The following is an 18,356-nucleotide window of genomic DNA, read 5'->3' on the forward strand; positions in this document are numbered from 1 at the left end:
CACACACACACACACACACACACACACACACACACACACACACACCAGGTCTGTGACCCAACTATTTAAAAAAAATCAAAATGAAACACTTCCTACTAAAAAATTTTACAGTAGAAACAAATATACCTTGAATTTCATGGAGGAGAGCTTATAGAGGATCTCCCCCATGTGCTCACGGATAATGGACCATGTGATTTTGTTGTCACTCTGGGCGGTGGTTTCAACAGCTCTGCGGGCCATGTCATAAAATGCAATCATGTTGGACAACATCCCTACTGTCTTGTAGAAGGGGCAGAACCTAGGATAAATGAAAGTCAAAATAATAATCCAAAGCAAGTTTGTATTTTTCACTTCATCTGTAAAATATCAGAGCATTAGTCTCTTTATTTAAACACTCACACTAATTATATTTATTGCATGATACCTAAGGAATGAAAAAAAAGTAGTAGAAAAGATCATAACCAGAGTTTTTGGACAGAGACGTCTCAGGATATGGGGTGGATGGACAGACGAAACTATGTATACTTTCATTTATTTATTTTAAAAGTGGTATTTATTTGTATCTGTTAAAATACTCAACCAGGAAGAACAAACAGGACTGCTACAATCTAATGATGCTCTGAAGGCTTGTTTTCGTTTTTGTACAGTGCAACGAAAGGAGTAACCCAAACGGTAAAATAACTTAGTTGTAAAGACTCCTTTGTGATGGTGGGTTAAGGTTTAATAAATAATAGGGATGGGAGTTCCCGTCGTGGCGCAGTGGTTAACGAATCTGACTAGGAACCATGAGGTTGCGGGTTCGGTCCCTGCCCTTGCTCAGTGGGTTAACGATCCAGCGTTGCCGTGAGCTGTGGTGTAGGTTGCAGACGCGGCTCGGATCCCGCGTTGCTGTGGCCCTGGCGTAGGCCGGTGGCTACAGCTCCGATTGGACCCCTAGCCTGGGAACCTCCATATGCCGCGGGAGCGGCCCAAGAAATAGCAACAACAAAAAAGACAAAAAATAAATAAATAAATAAATAACAATAATAAATAAATAAATAAATAAATAATAGGGAAGCAGGGAATTGCAGTGCCTTTCCTCATTAATGTGTTCATTTTCATTTACCCATACCTTTTCATAATGAAGACACACAAATTAATATCCAATTTGGATCACATGCAATTCAAACCCATCTGCATAGACAATTTCATGCACACTCTCTATTACACTCTTTTCAAAGAATTTTCCCCCTAGAACTTAAGTTTCGTGATACAGATTTTTTTGAGCTTTATTTTCTGCTTGTCTTACATTCTGGTAACTTTTTATTTGTTCAGTTTCCTCTTCAGCCTTTTTTTGTTGTTGTTGTCTTTTTGCCTTTTCTTGAGCCGCTCCCATGGCATATGGAGGTTCCCAGGCTAGGGGTCGAATCAGAGCTGTAGCCACCGGCTTACGCCAGAGCCACAGCAACGTGGGATCCGAGTCGCGTCTTTGAGCCACACCACAGCTCATGGCAACGCCAGATCCTTAACCCACTGAGCAAGCCCAGGGATCAAACCCACAACCTCATGGTTCCTAGTCAGATTTGTTAACCACTGCGCCACGATGGGAACTCCTCTTCTTCAGTCTTATGTGAGGCCAAATACGATTTGAGGGAGAAAAGCTAGCCTGTGATGAAAGTGTTCAAATTACTGAAGTTTAAAAGAAATGTGGGACATTTCCTTGCGGTGCAGCAGGTTAAGAATTTGGCGTTGTCACTGCAGTGGCGAAGGTGTCTGGTGTGGTGGTGGTCTGATTCCCTAGCTTGGGAACTTCCCCATGCCTCAAGAGCGGCCGGAAAAAAAGGAAATGAGAATTTTATTTATTTATTCATTTTTCTTTTCACAGCTGCACTTGTGGCATATGGAAGCTGCCAGCCTAGAGACCAAATCAGAGCTACAGCTGGGGCCTATGCTCAACTGTGGTGACGCCGGATCTGAGCCACATCTGCGACCTATGCCACAGGTTGTGGTAATGCTGGATCCTTAACCCACTGAGGCCAGGGTTCGAACCTGCATCCTCATGGATACTAGTCGGGTTCTTAACCTGGTGAACCACAGTGAGAACTCCCCGAAATGGGAACTTTAAATAAGCCATGGGGAGTTCCTGTTGTGGCTCAGCCGGTTAAGAACCCAACTAGTATACATAAGGATGTGGGTTCGATCACTGGCCTAGCTCAGTGATTAAGTACCTGATGTTGCTTCAAGCTGCAGTTTAGGTCACAGATGTAGCTCTAGTCTGGTGTTGCTGTGACTGTGGTATAGCCGGCAGCTGCCACTCTGATTCAACCCCTTTTCTGGGAAATTCCATATGTGACAGGTATGGCCATAAAAAGAAAAAAGAAAAAAAGAAAAAAAAAAAAGCCATGGTAGTAGCAGAGACCAATGAAAAGAAGCATTGGGCAGGAGTAGTGGGGTCTAGTGAGATACCCAACAAGGACTTTGGTAGAAGAGGCATGGACTTGGTAACAGGTGGTGAGAAAAGCTTCTGAAAGAGGCAAAGATCCCTATGCTCTGTACACTAAGCCACAATTTAATCTAATTAAAGATGGCTGGATAATGAGTGAAAACACTGTCATAACTGGGAAAATGAACCAAATCAAGGTAAGAGAGGGAGTTCCTACTGTGGTTCAGTGGAAATGAATCTGAGTAGTATTCATGAGGATGCATGTAAAATCCCTGGCCTTGTTCAGTGGGTTAAGGATCTGGCATTTCTGTGAGCTTTGTAGGTTGCAGACTTGGCTCAGATCTGGCATTGCTGTGGCTGTGGTGGAGGCCAGCAGCTGCAGCTCTCATTCGACCCCTAGCCTGGGAACCTCCATATGCTGCGGGTGTGGCCCTAAAAAGCAAAAAAAAAAAAAAAAAAAAAGAGAGAGAGAGAGGGAGTATCTCCTTCTTCAAAACTCAACAGAATACCCTCAAATTAAAAAATAAAAATCAGGATAGAGTACCTGTCATAAGGAGTATATCCATTTTGCTGTAGGAAATCATCTTTGATAAGCTTTGCTACCTCCAGAGTGATTTTATCTGTTTCTGCTAGGGAAGCCTACAGGAGAAAAAAAAATGGCTTTAGACATTTACTGCCATGATGTAGGACCAATAGGTGTAATCAATGAGCAAGAAGAAATCACATATGCATTCAATTATCATTAATAATTTCACTTCACAATTGCTTCCTGATTGATGTTCTTTTTTTTTTGTTTTTGTTGCAAAAAACATACAACCAATATTACCATCTTAACCATTTTAAGTATAATTCAGTAGTGTTAACTTTATTCACATTGCTGCGAAACAGATTTCCATAACTTTTCATCTTGTAAAACTGAAACTCTATACCCATCAAACCACACCTCTTCTTCCCTGCCTTCCTGGACCCTGGCGAGTACCATGCTACTTTCTGTTTCTATAATTTTGGCTACTTTAGATATGCTATATATAAGCATTTGCCTTTTTGTGACTGGCTTACTTCACTTAATATCCCCTTCAAGATTCATCCATGCTTTGGATGTGTTAGAATTCTCCTTTCTTTTCAAGGCTGAATAATATTTCGTGTGTATGTGTGTGTGTGTGTGTGTGTGTGTGTTAAAGGACATCTGGGTTGCTTCCACCTGTCAGCTATTATAAGTGCTGCTATGAACATAGGCACACAAATACACTGATACTCTTTTTTTGAAACACTTTCTTCTTCACATTCTGGCTTGGTTCTCAACAATTTAAATACTCAGTCTGGTGTTTGTTTCACAAAAATCTATAAAGCCCATGAACAGTTATTTTTTTAACGCTACATGATGTTTAAAACTATGTAAATGCCAAGTATAGTACTTTTGCTATCATCCTATTAGCCTAACAAGCAAAGATTTCTTGGGAGTTGTGAGAGAGTGACAGGCCAGGTGAGTTAACTGCAGATTTGTGTTGTCTATGTGCACGAGGCTCCTTGGAGGGAAGGATCAGGTCCTCTGCTTCTTTTCTTCTTTTTAACTTTTTAATTTTTAATTTTTTGGCTGCACCACATTTGTGATCTGCAACACAGCTGTAGCAATGCTGGATCCTTAACTCGCTGTGCTCCACAGGAACTTCCTTTCCTTAATATATTTTAAAAAAATTTTTATTTGTCTTTTTTAGGGCCACACCAGCAGCATATGGAGGTTCCCAGGCAAGGGGTCAAATTGGAGCTGTAGCTGCTGGTCTATACCACAGGCATAGCAGCGACAGATTGGAGCCATGTCTGGAATTATACCATGGCTTACAGCAATGCCAGATCCTTAACCCATTAAGTGAGGCCAGGGATCAAACCTGCATCCTCATGGATACTAGTCAGATTAATTTCCACTGAGCCACAATGGGAACTCTTCCTTCTATTTTAAAATCTCCTTTATCCCCTGCCCCCTCTTCAACCACAGATAAATATTAAAATGTGCTTTATATGGATCCTTTAATGTGCACAAACTCATGTGAAATGTACGTTTTATTTTGTACTAGTATTTTCAATTAGGTAAAGCAGTCTTGTGTCTTAGGCGCTTTGTTTTTAAGATCTACCCATGTTGCTATGTGTTGAGGTCTGCCTGCGGCTTCCAGTTTTTGTATGGTTCATTCTCCACGGTACGCAGTTTCCTTGTTTTTTATCTGCCATCTGTTGCCCCCAGTAAAGAGCGCTTAGATTTCCTCTAACTCCCTGCCACCACAAACACATCCATTTAAGGACCTGCTTGAGAATTTGTTTTGAAATAAAGAAACAGAATTGCTAGGTCGCAGGGCATACAAGCAAATACTGTGCTCGGCACAAGGCCAGCACCAGGTGACACTCGTACCAAGCGTATCCAGTTCCTCCATCCCCATGTCACTTGGAATTATCCAGCTTTCTAACATTTGCCATTCTAACCAGTGTAACTTGATAGCTCACTGTTGTTTGGACATTTCTCCACAGGTATGTTAATCTTCTGTCTCTCTCTTCCATAATCTGTCTTTCTTGTTGCCCATATTTCTACTAGGGTTCTAGTTTCCAGTTAACTATAGTTCTTCGCACATTTTAGATATTAGTCCATCAGTTTTGTTTTATTTATTTGTTTGTTTTGTATTTTGCCTTTTCTAGGGCCACTTCCTGTGACATATGGATGTTCCCAGGCTAGGGGTCCAATCAGAACTGTAGACACTGGCCTATGCCAGAGCCACAGCAACGTGGGATCCGAGCAGCGTCTGCGACCTACACCACAGCTCACGGCAACACCGGATCCTCAACCCACTGAGAAAGGCCAGGGATTGAACCCACAACCTCATCGTTCCTAGTCAGATTTGTTAACCACTGAGCCACGATAGGAACTCTAGTCCATCAGTTTTGATGTAGTGAACTTCCTCTCCCACTCAGTCATCTGTTATGTTACATTTATCAACAAAAAGTCCTAATTTTTATGTAATAAAAAAGCTTTTTGTTTTATTGCTGTGCAAATGGAGTTTTGTCTTTGAGAAATCCTTTCCAGAGTTCCCATCGTGGCTGAGCTGGTAACAAACCCAACTAACATCCATGAGGACACGGGTTTGATCCCTGGCCTCACTCAGTGGGTTAAGGATTTGGCGTTGCTGTGAGCTGTGGTTGTAGGTTGCAGACTTGGCTTGGATCCTGCGTTGCTGTGGCTCTGGTGTAGCTGGCAGCTGTAGCTCCCATTAGACCCCTAGCCTGGGAACCTCCATATGCAGCGGATGTGGCCCTAAAAATACAAAAAAAAAAAAAAAAAAAAAAAAAGAAAAGAGTAAGAAATTCTTTTTCAACTCTAGATCACAAAGATATTCTTTAACATTTGTTTTTTATTAACCTGAAAGACTTAATCTTTCACATTTAAATTGCTAGGCTGGGGTCTGCTTTTATACGTGGAATTAGGTAGTGATCCACCTTTATTTTTCTCCAGATAATAAAGTTTTCCATAATCACTGACTGAAATAATCTACCCTCTTCTCAGCTGAACTGTGTTACCATCTTCGTAGTATCAAGTCCCTACATACACGAGTCCATTTCTGTTTTTCCAACTCATCTATTTGTCTACTTTATCAGTACCACAGTTTTTTTTTTTTTTTTTTTTTTTTTTAATCTTTGGCATGTGGAAGTTCCCAGGCTAGGGGTCGAATGGGAACTGTTGGTCTATGCCATAGCCACAGGAACTTGGGACCCGAGCTAAATCTATGACTTATGCCACAGCTTGAAGCAATGTTGGATTCCCAGTACCACAATTTTTATTACAATGGTTCTATACTGATATCCGATAGCGTAAGAGCTCCCCAAAAACAAAACAAAGTGGAGTTCCCTGGTGGTTCAGTGGGTTAAGGATTTGGCACTGTCCACTGCTGTGGCTTGGACTGCAGCTGTGGTGTGAATGATCTATCCCTGGCCCAGGAACTTCCATACACCACATGCATGGCCAAAAAAAAAAAGAGAGAGAGGAAAAATGCCCCGCCCCTTAGTCCTTTTTAGCACCATACCTGCAGCATATGGAAGTTCCCAGGCTAGTGGTCCAATCAGAGCTTCAGCTGCTGGCCACAGCCACAGCCACAGCAACTTGGGATCTTAGCCACATCTGTGACCTACACCATAACTCATGGCAATGCCAGATCATTAACCCACTGAGGGAGGCCAGGGATTGAAACCGCATCCTCATGGACACTAGCTGGGTTTGTTACTGCTGAGCCACAATGGCAACTCTGGAAAAGTTCCCTTTTTACTACTACTACTACTATTTTTTTTAAGGCTTGAATCTTTGTGATATAATCAAGTGAATTTTTGAATGATTACTGATTTGCTAATAAGATTGAACTGGAAATATGACTGGTGTCACATCAAATTTATAAAGACAAGTGGTATCCTCCTAATAAGTTTACCAAAGAACATGGACTCCTTCTCTCTGTTTTCAGATTTTCTGTTCCATTTATTTATCTTAAAATGTTCTTCATCGGAGTTCCCATCGTGGCTCAGTGGAAACGAATCCAACTAGGAACTGTGAGGTTGCAGGTTTGATCCCTGGCCTCACTCAGTGGGTTAAATATCTGGCGTTGCCATGAGCTGTGGTGTAGGTCCCAGATGCAGCTCAGATCTGGCGTTGTATGGGTTAAAGATCTGGTGTTGCCATGAGCTGCGGTGTAGGTCCCAGATGCAGCTCAGATCTGGCGTTGTTATGGCTCTGGCATAGGCTGGCTATCCCTTGCCTGGGAACCTCCATGTGCCTTGGGGGCAGCCCTACAAAAAAAAAAAAAAAAAAAAAAAAAAAAAAAAAAAAAAAGTTCTCCATAGAATACAGGGTTTTTTTGTTAGTTTCTATACTCTAGTTTTTGTCATTTTGTGGACACCTTATTTTTAGTTTTATTTTCCGAGTAATATTGTTAACATAGAGAAATTCCCCTGATTTTTTATGTTTATCTTGAATCTAGAACCCTCACCAAACACTTATTGGTTCAAATTGTTTCTCTGTTAATTGTTGTATTTCTAGTTATGTAAGCACATTATTACAAATAATGACATTTTAATCTCTTTCTTTACATGTTTTCTTTATTTTTTTTACATCATTGGTTAGGACCTCTGGTATCTGACTGAACACAACCAGAGATAATAGGCATTCTTTTAATCCTGATTTTTAAATGGAATGGATCAGAAATTCTTCCATTAAGTAAAACGTTTTCCCTAGGTTTTAGTATATTACTTTTAACAAATTAAGGAAGTTCCCTTCTATTCCTTTTTTCAAAGAGTTCTAAAAAATCATAAATGCATAATGTACTTCAAATACTTTTTCCACATTGGTTAAGATATCCTTTTCCCATTATATTAAATACATTGCTAGGTTACAAACAATAGGCTTTCTATGTTGAATCTTATTTGCATTCCTGAGATAAACTTTATTTGTTCATGATGTATTATTTTATTGTTTTAATAGCTTGCTAGATTTAATAAGCTAAAATTTAATTTAAAATTTTCATACCAACATTCATAAACAAAATCAGCCTGTAATTTTCTTTTCTCCTATTGTCTCTGTCTGGCTTTGGAGGTCTTCTGCTTCTAGTTCCTCTTGTAGAAACATAATCCTCATTTATAGCAATGAGTATTTAATATCTGCTAGCTAGCTAATATTATCTTTTGCTGGAAAAAAATTAGGAGATGACTTTATAAGACAATGAAAAGAGCAGAACCAGATAGAGAACTCTGAGGTCCTGACTAGCACTAGACCCTATCTGAGAAGTTATTCAATTTTGAGATTTAATTTGGCTAAATATAATTACACTATCTTCCTCTGAAACATAACAAACACAGGAATGTTTAAGGTCACATAGCTAATACTGAAGGAACTAAAATCCAATTTGTCTAAATTCCTAGCCCTGGTGCACCTGCAAAGATATATGTTAATAGATGCTAACGCTACCTCTAATTTGGTTGATGATGGGTACTTTCTATTTCAAGAAATAACATGTCAGTTTTTCTTTCTTATCTATGATATAACCAGGACCAAAAGATCAAAAAGAATATAAAGGCCGTAATTGTGGTTACTTCTTTTAACTGACCAGCTGAAGTACAAGCCCTTCCCCTTGAATATTGGCAAGCTCTGTGGGTGCTTTGATTAAAACAATAAGACAGAAGTGATGTCATTACTAGTTTTGGGGCCCAGGCTCATGAGGCTGGTCGTTTCCACTTCCCTTCTTTCTTAATACTCACTCTGAGAGCCCTGAACTGCCATGTGGAGACACCATATAAAGAAATGCCCAGCCAACCCTTAGCTGTTCTAGTCATTCTAGCCCAGGCACCACACCAAGAAGCTTTCAGATGACTACAGTTTCAGCCAGCATGACTGCAACTGAAGGATGGGCCCCAAGCAAGAACACCCAGCTGAACGCACCAACCCCAAAACCATGAGCAATACACCACTATTTAAGACACTAAATGTTGGAGTGGTCTATTGCTCAACAGCAGATAATCAAAACAATAATTATCTCTCTACCTTTCACAACTCAAGTAGGCACCTCCCGTTATCTGCTAGATAAAAGAATAATCTAAAGCACTATAAGTCTGAATTTACATATCCAAGGTTCTGTTTGTCCTTAAAACACTCCAGGGTAACTCGCAGATCTGTCCTCCATGGGATTTTACAACTCACCTTTCCCACAAGCTGTACAATTTCTGCCAAATCTTCTTCTTCCTGCAGAATCTCCTTAGCTTTGGTCCTGAGAGGAACAAACTCAGTGAAGTGTTTGTCATAGTATTCATCCAAGGCACGCATGTACTTGCTGTAGCTGATCAGCCAGTTGACAGAGGGGAAATGCTTACGTTGAGCTAGTTTTTTATCTAAGCCCCAGAACACCTGATTTCAAAACAAAACCAAAACAAAACACAAGATTTTTTCTTAAGAATAAAACATTTTTTAAAAAGTATTGAAGTCTATTGTTTGTTCCAAATGTGCAATTCTATATTTTTCAAGTTATATATCTTTTTAGTATGTATCAAATATAAATGAAATAGAATAAACCTGCAAATAAAAAAATGTAATCCTGTTGCAACTGCAGCTTGGATCTGATCCCTGGCCTGGGAACTCCATAAGCAGTGGGGCAGCCAAAAAAGAAGAAAGAAAATAAAAGTATTCTTGGAGTTCTCCTGTGGCTCAGTGGGTTCAGAATCAGGTGTTGTCACTGCAATGTTTGGGTCACTGCTGTGGTGCAGGTTCAATCCTGGCCAGGGGATCTGCAGGCCATGGGTGCAGCCAAAAAAGAAAAAAATTCAAAATTTATCTGAATTTCCTTAATAGTGTGTCAAGTCTAACAGAAAAAAAAAAAAAAAACAAAAAAAAACAAAAACAGAAAGATTCTTCTGAAGATTATTATGGTACCGTATAAACAGATGAACCAGAAAATGTTTATTAAGATAGACATTTCGCTTTAACTAAAACCTCTAAACGTTCTGAATAAGTTCAGTTCCCAATCACTAAGCGCCATTCCTAAAAGATCTCACAGTCATTTTTCTGAGGCCAAACATTCACGTTTCTACATTCCTAACTCTGCCCCCCATTTCCCTACAATTTAAAATTCAAAATTTCAGCAAAGGGTAAACACCCCAAAGTTGTAAATTTAGCCTCTGCCACTTCCTTTTATCTGATACTAATAGAAAATAGGCAACTATTCTATTTCTCCCATATGAATAATACATGCTTATAACTATAAACATTTTAAAAAATTATAGCCCTGATTAATATACATCTTTCATTTAGGCTACTTCTAATGGCCAAGTTGGCTGGCTAAATTCCACTAAAATTTTTGCCTTGTCACTGGGAAGTAGCTGCCTTGGTAGAAACTACACTTTCCAGCTTTGCTTTTGTCTGGGTGTGGCTAACAGAATGAGTGGAGTAACTATGTCTGAGCCCAAGGTTCAGAAAGCAGGTGTGCCTTCTCCAGTTTCCCCTGTAGCAGCCAGATGCAGATGACTACCAGGCTAGGTGGAGCCACAGGACGGAAGAAGTACTGATATCTGGATTACTACTAAAAGAAAGAGAGCTGCCCCGAGACAGCCTCATCTGCCTTGGACCATACCATGAGGAGAAAGAAACTTCTATGGGGTTTTTGCCATTATACATTTTGGGACCCATTTGTTTCTACTCCTATAGTTACTCTAAGTAAAAGTATAGTAATACCCGAACACTAATAAAATTTTGCCATCCGGACATATTTTCAGCTTACAGATATTAAGCCTATTATAAACTCTGATAAAGAACTAAGAAAGAGCAGACAGCATTAAAGGTTTTCAATAGTAAGGATGTTCCTAAAACAGACGCTACCACTGCCTACTCTTTAGTGAGTATATTAAATACTTCACAATGAGATGGATATCATTAGGACGGCCTGCGGGGGGGGGGGGGGTTGTTCAGAGGTTGACTACACTAGGAAAAGATATACCTGAACAATACCAAGAGTAGCAGATGTAACTGGATCAGAAAAATCACCACCAGGCGGAGAAACTCTAAATTTAAAAGAAGAAAATGTCATTAGAAATGCTTATGGAAAATAACTTATATACAAAAACAATTTTTGGAGCTCCTGTTGTGGCTCAGCAGGAATGAATCTGACTAGCAGCCATAAGGATGCGGTTTCGATCCCTGGCCTCGCTCAATGGGTCAGGGATCCGGCATTGCCGTGAGCTGCGGTGTAGATTGCAGATGTGGCTTGGATCCCTTGTTGCTGTGGCTATGGTGTAGGTTGGCAGCTGTAGCTCCGATCTGACCCCTAGCCTTGGGAACGTCCATATGTTGTAGGTGCAGCCCTAAAAAGCAAAAAAAAAAAAAAGAGCAATTTTTTGGAAAGTCAATTTTAATGTAAATAACTTTAGAAATGACCTTTGGAGAGAAAATCTTATACAACAATTTAAATAAAAACCAGTACTGAATCTAGAGATTATCCTACTAAGTGAGGTAAGTTAGGCAGAGAAAGACAAATATTGTGATATCACTTACATGTGGAATCTTAAAAAAACAAACAAACACAAATCTACTTATTTACAAACCAGAAACAGATTCACAGACATAGAGAACAAACTTACGGTTACCAAAAGGGAAGGAGATAGGAATAAATTAGAAATTTGGGATTAACAGACACATACCACTACATATAAAATAAACAGCAAGGATTTACTGTATATCACATGGAACTATATTCAATATCTTGTAAAAACCTATAACAGAAAAGAATCTGAAGCTGCACACCTGAGACTAACACAACATTGTAAATCAACTATAGTTAATTAAAAAAAAAAAAAGCCAGTACTAAGCTGCAAATAAGAATAACTATTAAACACCTTGTAGTTTGAGAAATGAGATAGTATACTTTTTTTTGGCTATACCTGCAGCATGTGGACATTCCTGGGCCAGAGTCTGAACCCATACCACAGCAGTGACCTGAGCCACTGAAGTGACAATGCTGGATCCTTAACCTGCTGTGCCACAAGGGAACTCCTTCACATTGTTTTCATCATGGTACAATCTTGCCTTAACATGTCTACAATTTTCTGAGTTATTTCTGAGATACTGAAACTTGAATATAATGAATCGGTCAAGTCAAAGCTATGGAACCAGAAAACCTAGAGATCACCTACACGTGCATTTAAAGAGCTCCCTGGGTGACTCTGGCATGCAACCCTGGTTAGGAATCACTCCCCTCAGGGGGCTAAATATTGGCTCCTTAAACATAAAGGACCTGTTATTCTTTGGAAAGGAAACAGTTTGGGTGCTTACGCTCCTACAATGCTGACGCTCCCTTCTCTTTCAGGATTTCCAAGGCATTTCACTCTGCCAGCTCGCTCATAGAAAGAGGCCAGACGGGCACCAAGATATGCAGGATATCCACTATCTGAAAAATGAAAAGAAATTTTGAAAGAAAAGGTCTAAGCCAACCCCCCAAATCCTATCAGTCCTGCTTACATAATAAGCAGTACAAAGACTTACCTGCAGGCATCTCAGCTAAGCGACCAGATATTTCTCTAAGGGCCTCAGCCCATCTGGAGGTAGAGTCAGCCATCATACTGACGTGGTAGCCCATGTCACGGAAATATTCTGACAGTGTAATTCCTAAAATGGGAGGATATTACAATTTATAATCCTATAATGTGTAATCCTGACTTTTTCACCCTTAAGAAAACTTTAAAGCAGGAAGTTCCTGAGTTAGACTGCTAGCTGTTCACCAAATCCATTCTTTTTGGCATACAGCTAAATTACACTGTCCAGACTCCTTTGCATTAGATATGGCAAATAACTGACCCATATCTAATAGAATTTAAGTCAGAGTAATGTGTTCCATTGCCAGGCAAGTCACACTTGCTTCCACGCTACTTCTTCCTTCTGGCTCACGGAGAAGGAGAGAATTCTCTGGACCCCTGGAAGATATGCGTTAAAATGAAAGAGCTCTTTTCAGCCTGGGTCCTAGGCCGAGTAAAGACAGAGTAAAGAAGAGTCCCATGGACATCTGCAATAAATACTTATTATAATGAGCAATTATATGTTTGGGTTTTTCATCACTCAGTCTATTGGAATATAATATATATTTTTAAAAGTTGGAAAAGTGTTTTCCCCCATCCCTTGTTGTGATAATGAAATCTGAAATTAATTTCCAATGTAGCTTTGAAAGTTTATCTCACCCACATAGGCACACACACAAAAAACCCCAAAAACCCAACCAACCAACAACAACAATAAAAAAAACCCCTCAATTAATTAGCTTGTTTGGTAACAAATGTTATTAACATGAGTGACAATTAGATCATTCTGCTATGCATATTGAGTCCTGTCCTGTAAAAATCACATATGTAAACTACTTAGAAGACAACATCCAGAAAGAAGTTCTGGGTTCTAGTTCCTGTCCTGTTGTCAACCTTAGCAAAGTCACTTCATTCCCTAGTGTGGTTGCCTAATCTGCAAAAACAGAGTAACTTTTGCCCTATCATCTGTACATATCATATGAAATGATATATATAAGCACCCAAAGTGAAAGTATTATATACAACTTTTAAGATATTAGAAATGTATATTTGTTGCTGTTATAAAAATCTATTGCCCTAGCCCTAGTTCTTTATTTTACAAGTAAAGGAAAGGGCTTATTTAAGTAAAACAAAATAGTTGCTGGAAAATTCAGAACTTTATTGTTATTATTATTATTATTTTTCTTCTTTTCTTTTTACAGCTGCATCTGCAGCATATGGAAGTTCCCAGGATGGGGGTTGAGTCCGGGCTACAGCTAAGGCCTGTGCTGCAACCACAGCAATGCCAGATGAAGTCGCTTCTGGGACTTAAGGCTGCAGCTTGTGGCAATGCCAGATCCTTAACACACTGAGTGAGGTCAGGGATCAAACCCACATCCTCATGGATACTAGTTGGGTTCTTACCGCACTGAGCCACAATAGGACTTCTGGGAACTTTATTATTTGTCATATTACATCTTTCAGAATAAAAATCACTGACTTGTGAGACCCTATTTTAAAAGAAAAAAAAAATTTTTTTTTTTGTCTTTTTTCTAGGGCCGCACTCAGGACACATGGAGGTTCCCAGGCTAGGGGTCGAATCAGAGCTGTATCCACCAGCCTAGGCCAGAGCCACAGCAACGCCAGATCCAAGCCATGTCTGCAACCCACACCACAGCTCACGGCAATGCCAGATTCTTAACCCACTAAGCAAGGCCAGGGATGGAACCTGCAACCTCATGGTTCCTAGCCGGATTTGGTAACCACTGAGCCACGACGGGAACTCCCCTGAGACCCTATTTTATACAAGTATGTTATGTCTTTTTTTTGGGGGGTGGTGCTGTGCCCATGGCATGCGAAAGTTCCTGGGCCAGGGACTAAACCCATGTCACAGCAGTGACTGGCGGATCCTTCACCCACTGTGCCACAAGAGAACTCCTGTCTGAAGTCTCTGAGATAACATCCACTAATGCTTGTGTGTGTGTATGTGTGTGTGTGTGTGTGTGTGTGTGTGTATACACAAACAAAACAAAAACCTCAGACAAAAATCAAAAGATGAGCAAATAGAGAAATATTCGTTATTCATAACGAATGAAAGACTGATTTTATTTTATTTTATTTTATTTTGGCCTTTTCTAGGGCTGCTCCCAAGGCATATAGAGGTTCCCAGGCTAGGGGTCCAAACAGAGCTGTAGCCACCAGCCTACACCACAGCCACAGCAACACGGGATCCGAGCCACATCTGCGACCTATACCACAGCTGACGGCAATGCCGGATCCTTAACCCACTGAGCAAGGCCAGGGATCAAACCCACAACCTCATGGTTCCTAGTCGGATTCGTTAACCACTGAGCCACGACGGGAACTCCTGATTTTGAAAGAGTTTCACCAAACAGCATGATAAAACAACTACTATCCAATAGGAAAATGGATAGAAGGCAGTTTTTAAGTGGTTAATACACACAGGAAAGATGCTAGCTCACTGTAAGAAATACAGACTTAATAGGCATCTAATAAAGCAGGGAGAGTGAAATGTTAACTTTCAAATCAGGTGTGAGGTACATGGGTGTTCACTGTAATATTCTTTTAACTTTTCTCTATGTTTGATAATTATAAGAAAGTGTTGAAAAAATTAGCATTGGCAAAAATGCAAAGAAACAGAATTCTTGTCCACTGTTATCCCTTTTTTTGTTTGTTTGGGACTTTTTTTGGCTGCGGTGTGCCATAGCAGGGACCCAAGCTGCCACAGTGACGCTGGATACCCAACCTGCTGCACCACAAGACAATTCCCACTGTTATCCCTTTTGAAGAGCTATCAGAATCTAAAATCTGCATTAACTGAAGTTGTATTCTTAGCAATTTTACTTCTAAGAACTTACCTGACAAAAGTACAAAGAAATGTGTACATAAAACATACCAAAAAAAGTGTAAAAACTATCAATAATCCAAGTATCCACCAAAGAACGCAGGTTAAATAGATTATGACATATCCATAGAAAGGGATATTGTGCAGCCACTTAAAAGAAGTAGGTAGACTTCCTGTCTTAAAATAGTAGATTGATGTCACTGAGTTTTCCTTCTCATAACAGTAACCACCAAACAAGAAGAACAAGAAATACAGAAACACAAACTCTATTGTCAAAAACTAGGGGCCATGTTTAGCTTCACAACAAAATAATGGAGAAAGCCAACTGAGAGAAAAAACAAACAAGGGTGCAGGAAGATACCAAGAATTCACCTGAGGGAGTTCCTGTTGTGGCTCAGTTGGAAACAAATCCGACTAGTATCCATGAGGATGTGGGTTGATCACTGGCCTCGCTCAGTTGGTTGGGCATCCAGCATTGCTATAAGCCATGGTAGAGGTTGCAGATGTGGCTTGGATCCCAAGTTGCTCTGGTGTAGGCTGGCAGCTGCAGCTCCAATTTGACCCTTAGCAGGGGAACTTCCATATGCCATGAGTGTGGCCCTAAAAGGCCAAAAAAAAAAAAAAAAAAAAAAGGAAAGAAAGAATTCACCTGAGGTTGTGCATTTCGGATTATGCTTCTGAAAACTAGAAGGTATATCCTAAGGGGCAAAACCAAGAACCTTTTGTCTAGAACATAGCAGAAAGGGAACAGAACTAACAGCAGGGGTTCCTTAGACCCAGATTGGCAAAAAAGACAAGCAGGTAGATGGAGACAAACAAAAAAACGGGAGGTACTACTTTTCAGTAAGTAAAAAGTAGATAAGTCTGGGTAGAAGAGAAAGAGTTCACTCTAAGTGGCCTTGTAGCTGTGGATTTTTGTTGGTAGGAAAGAAGAAAAAGTAAAATAACTTACGCAACTTCATGCTATAATAAACTTCACAGATTACCAGGAAGAATTCCTGCTACCCTGGACCACAGCAATAACTACTCCCTCCCATCTCCTTGCAAAGGTAAGTAATAGCAAAAATAAACATCAGCACAGGAACTAAACAAAAATACAAGAAAAAAGGAAGAGTAGAATATAACAATGAACCTGCCAAGGAACAGATGAAAACTGTGACCACCGTTAATTAATAAAAGAAAATCTAATAGGGAGTTCCCGTTGTGGCTCAGTGATAATGAACCTGAGTACTATGCAAGAGTATGTGTGTTAAATTCCTGGCCTCAATCAGTGGGTTAAGGATCCAGCATTGCTGTGAGCTGTGGTGTAGATTGAAGATGTAGATCAGATCCCTCATTGCTGTGGTTGTGGCAGAGGCTGGCAGCTGTGGCTCCAATTCGACCCCTAGCCTGGGAACTTCCATATGCTGCAGGTGTAGCCCTGAAAAGCAAAAATAAATAAATAAATAAATAAATAATAAAAAGAAAACAAAAAGCAAAGAAAAGAAAATCTTAACAATGTATCCTACATAAAATAAAAATCTCAAGGAATACATAGTAAGATCACAAAAGATGTTTCAGGAGCCAGCAGATTTCAACAAAGAGCTAGAAGAAAATAAAGCTGTCACTAGAAGTGACACAAAGAAATAAACATCAATTATCCTATGAAAAAATGGGCAAAAGGTTAAATAAAAAGAATTTTTGGAGAGGAAATGACACATATGCAAACAGAGGAGATGCGATCTCTCTGGTTTGAAGATGACTATAATGGAAGAGAAAAAGTTTCAAAAGCAATTCGGAAAACTTTTCCAAAATAAAAAGGACCTATTCATGGATTGAAAGGGTACACTACGTGTCAGGAAAAGTTTATCAGAACTATGAATACAGAGATAGATCCTAATAATAAAGTTATAAGATTTCAAAGTTAAGGAGACATTCCTTTGGACAAAAAGAAAAATCACCCAAAAAGGAAAAGAAGTAAGCCAGTGTCAGATCTCTCCTCAGCATTTAATGCTATAATGAGTTCTCAAGGAAAGAAATATTGATCCATAAATTTTACAGTCAGCCAAACTACTGCTAAAATTTAAAGGCAATAGAAAAAAACTCAAATTTACAAAGAAACAAGAACTCAGGGAATACAGTTTCCATGAGCCTTTAAGAAACTTCCAAAAGTCAAATTTTGTCCAACCATGAAACAAATGGAGAAACTGCAGTCAAGGGATTGCCAGGGGCGTTTTACCAGGACTAATGCCAATACAAATACTTGATTTATGGCTACAAGGCAGAATGTGAGTAAGTCCTGAAAATGTAGAAATAAAAGTACCACAAGCTGGGATGGACGTGGAAAGCAAAAGTGGAAAGTAAATGATGAAACAAGTAGTGAAAACACAAAAATCTCAGAGTAGAAAGATGTATCACTTTATTTTGCTAAAAAAATTTTTTTTCTTTTTCAGCCACCCCCACAGCATATGGAAGTTCCTGGGCCAGGGACTGAATCTGCGTCGAAGCTTCATCCTACGCCACAGCTGCAACAACACCAGATCCTTAACTACTACGTTGGTCTGGGGATCAAACCAGTGCCTCCACAGAGACAAGCCAGATCATTAACTCACTGTGCAGCATTAGGAAATCCAAAGACATGTCATTTTAAAATGATTCAAAAGATTGAGGCTGTTTATTAATGTCTTACATTGAGATATTCTCAAGATACAATAAGTGAAGTAGTCTTTGAAAATTAGGAATATGGTTGTGTGTATGGAGGCATTTTAGAATGAGAGAAAAATTCTTTGGAAAAGAAAAAGTTTGGTGTTAGCCTTAAACCAGAGAACAGATATGAATCACTTTTATTCCGTCATGTACTCACCAGTATAAATAGAGGCTTCTCTAGCAGCAACAGGCATATTGGAGGTATTGGCTACCAATGCTGTCCTCTTCATAATTGACTCTACCTTACCATCAACTTCCATCGTGAGCTAGAGGCAAACAATCTATTAGTGATTCCCCTAGTTTCTAAATAGAAATAGAATACAAATAGTCCCT

At 39.6% G+C, this 18,356-nt stretch overlaps 1 protein-coding gene across 1 annotated transcript in view; it reads right to left on the reverse strand.

Annotated features, from left to right (window-relative positions):
• Window positions 1-18,356, reverse strand: part of ATP6V1A (ATPase H+ transporting V1 subunit A) — a gene marked incomplete at its 5' end in the record, with an annotated part of 36,606 nt that overhangs the window by 1,965 nt on the left and 16,285 nt on the right. The window contains 7 exon segments of the mRNA NM_001004042.1: window positions 127-298; window positions 2,967-3,061; window positions 9,138-9,341; window positions 10,924-10,987; window positions 12,255-12,369; window positions 12,465-12,587; window positions 18,181-18,289. Coding sequence (NP_001004042.1) covers window positions 127-298; window positions 2,967-3,061; window positions 9,138-9,341; window positions 10,924-10,987; window positions 12,255-12,369; window positions 12,465-12,587; window positions 18,181-18,289 — 882 coding nt within the window.

The sequence above is a fragment of the Sus scrofa genome, chromosome 13 (genome assembly GCF_000003025.6).
Source record: "Sus scrofa isolate TJ Tabasco breed Duroc chromosome 13, Sscrofa11.1, whole genome shotgun sequence".
In the NCBI taxonomy this organism is placed as follows: Eukaryota; Metazoa; Chordata; class Mammalia; order Artiodactyla; family Suidae; genus Sus; species Sus scrofa.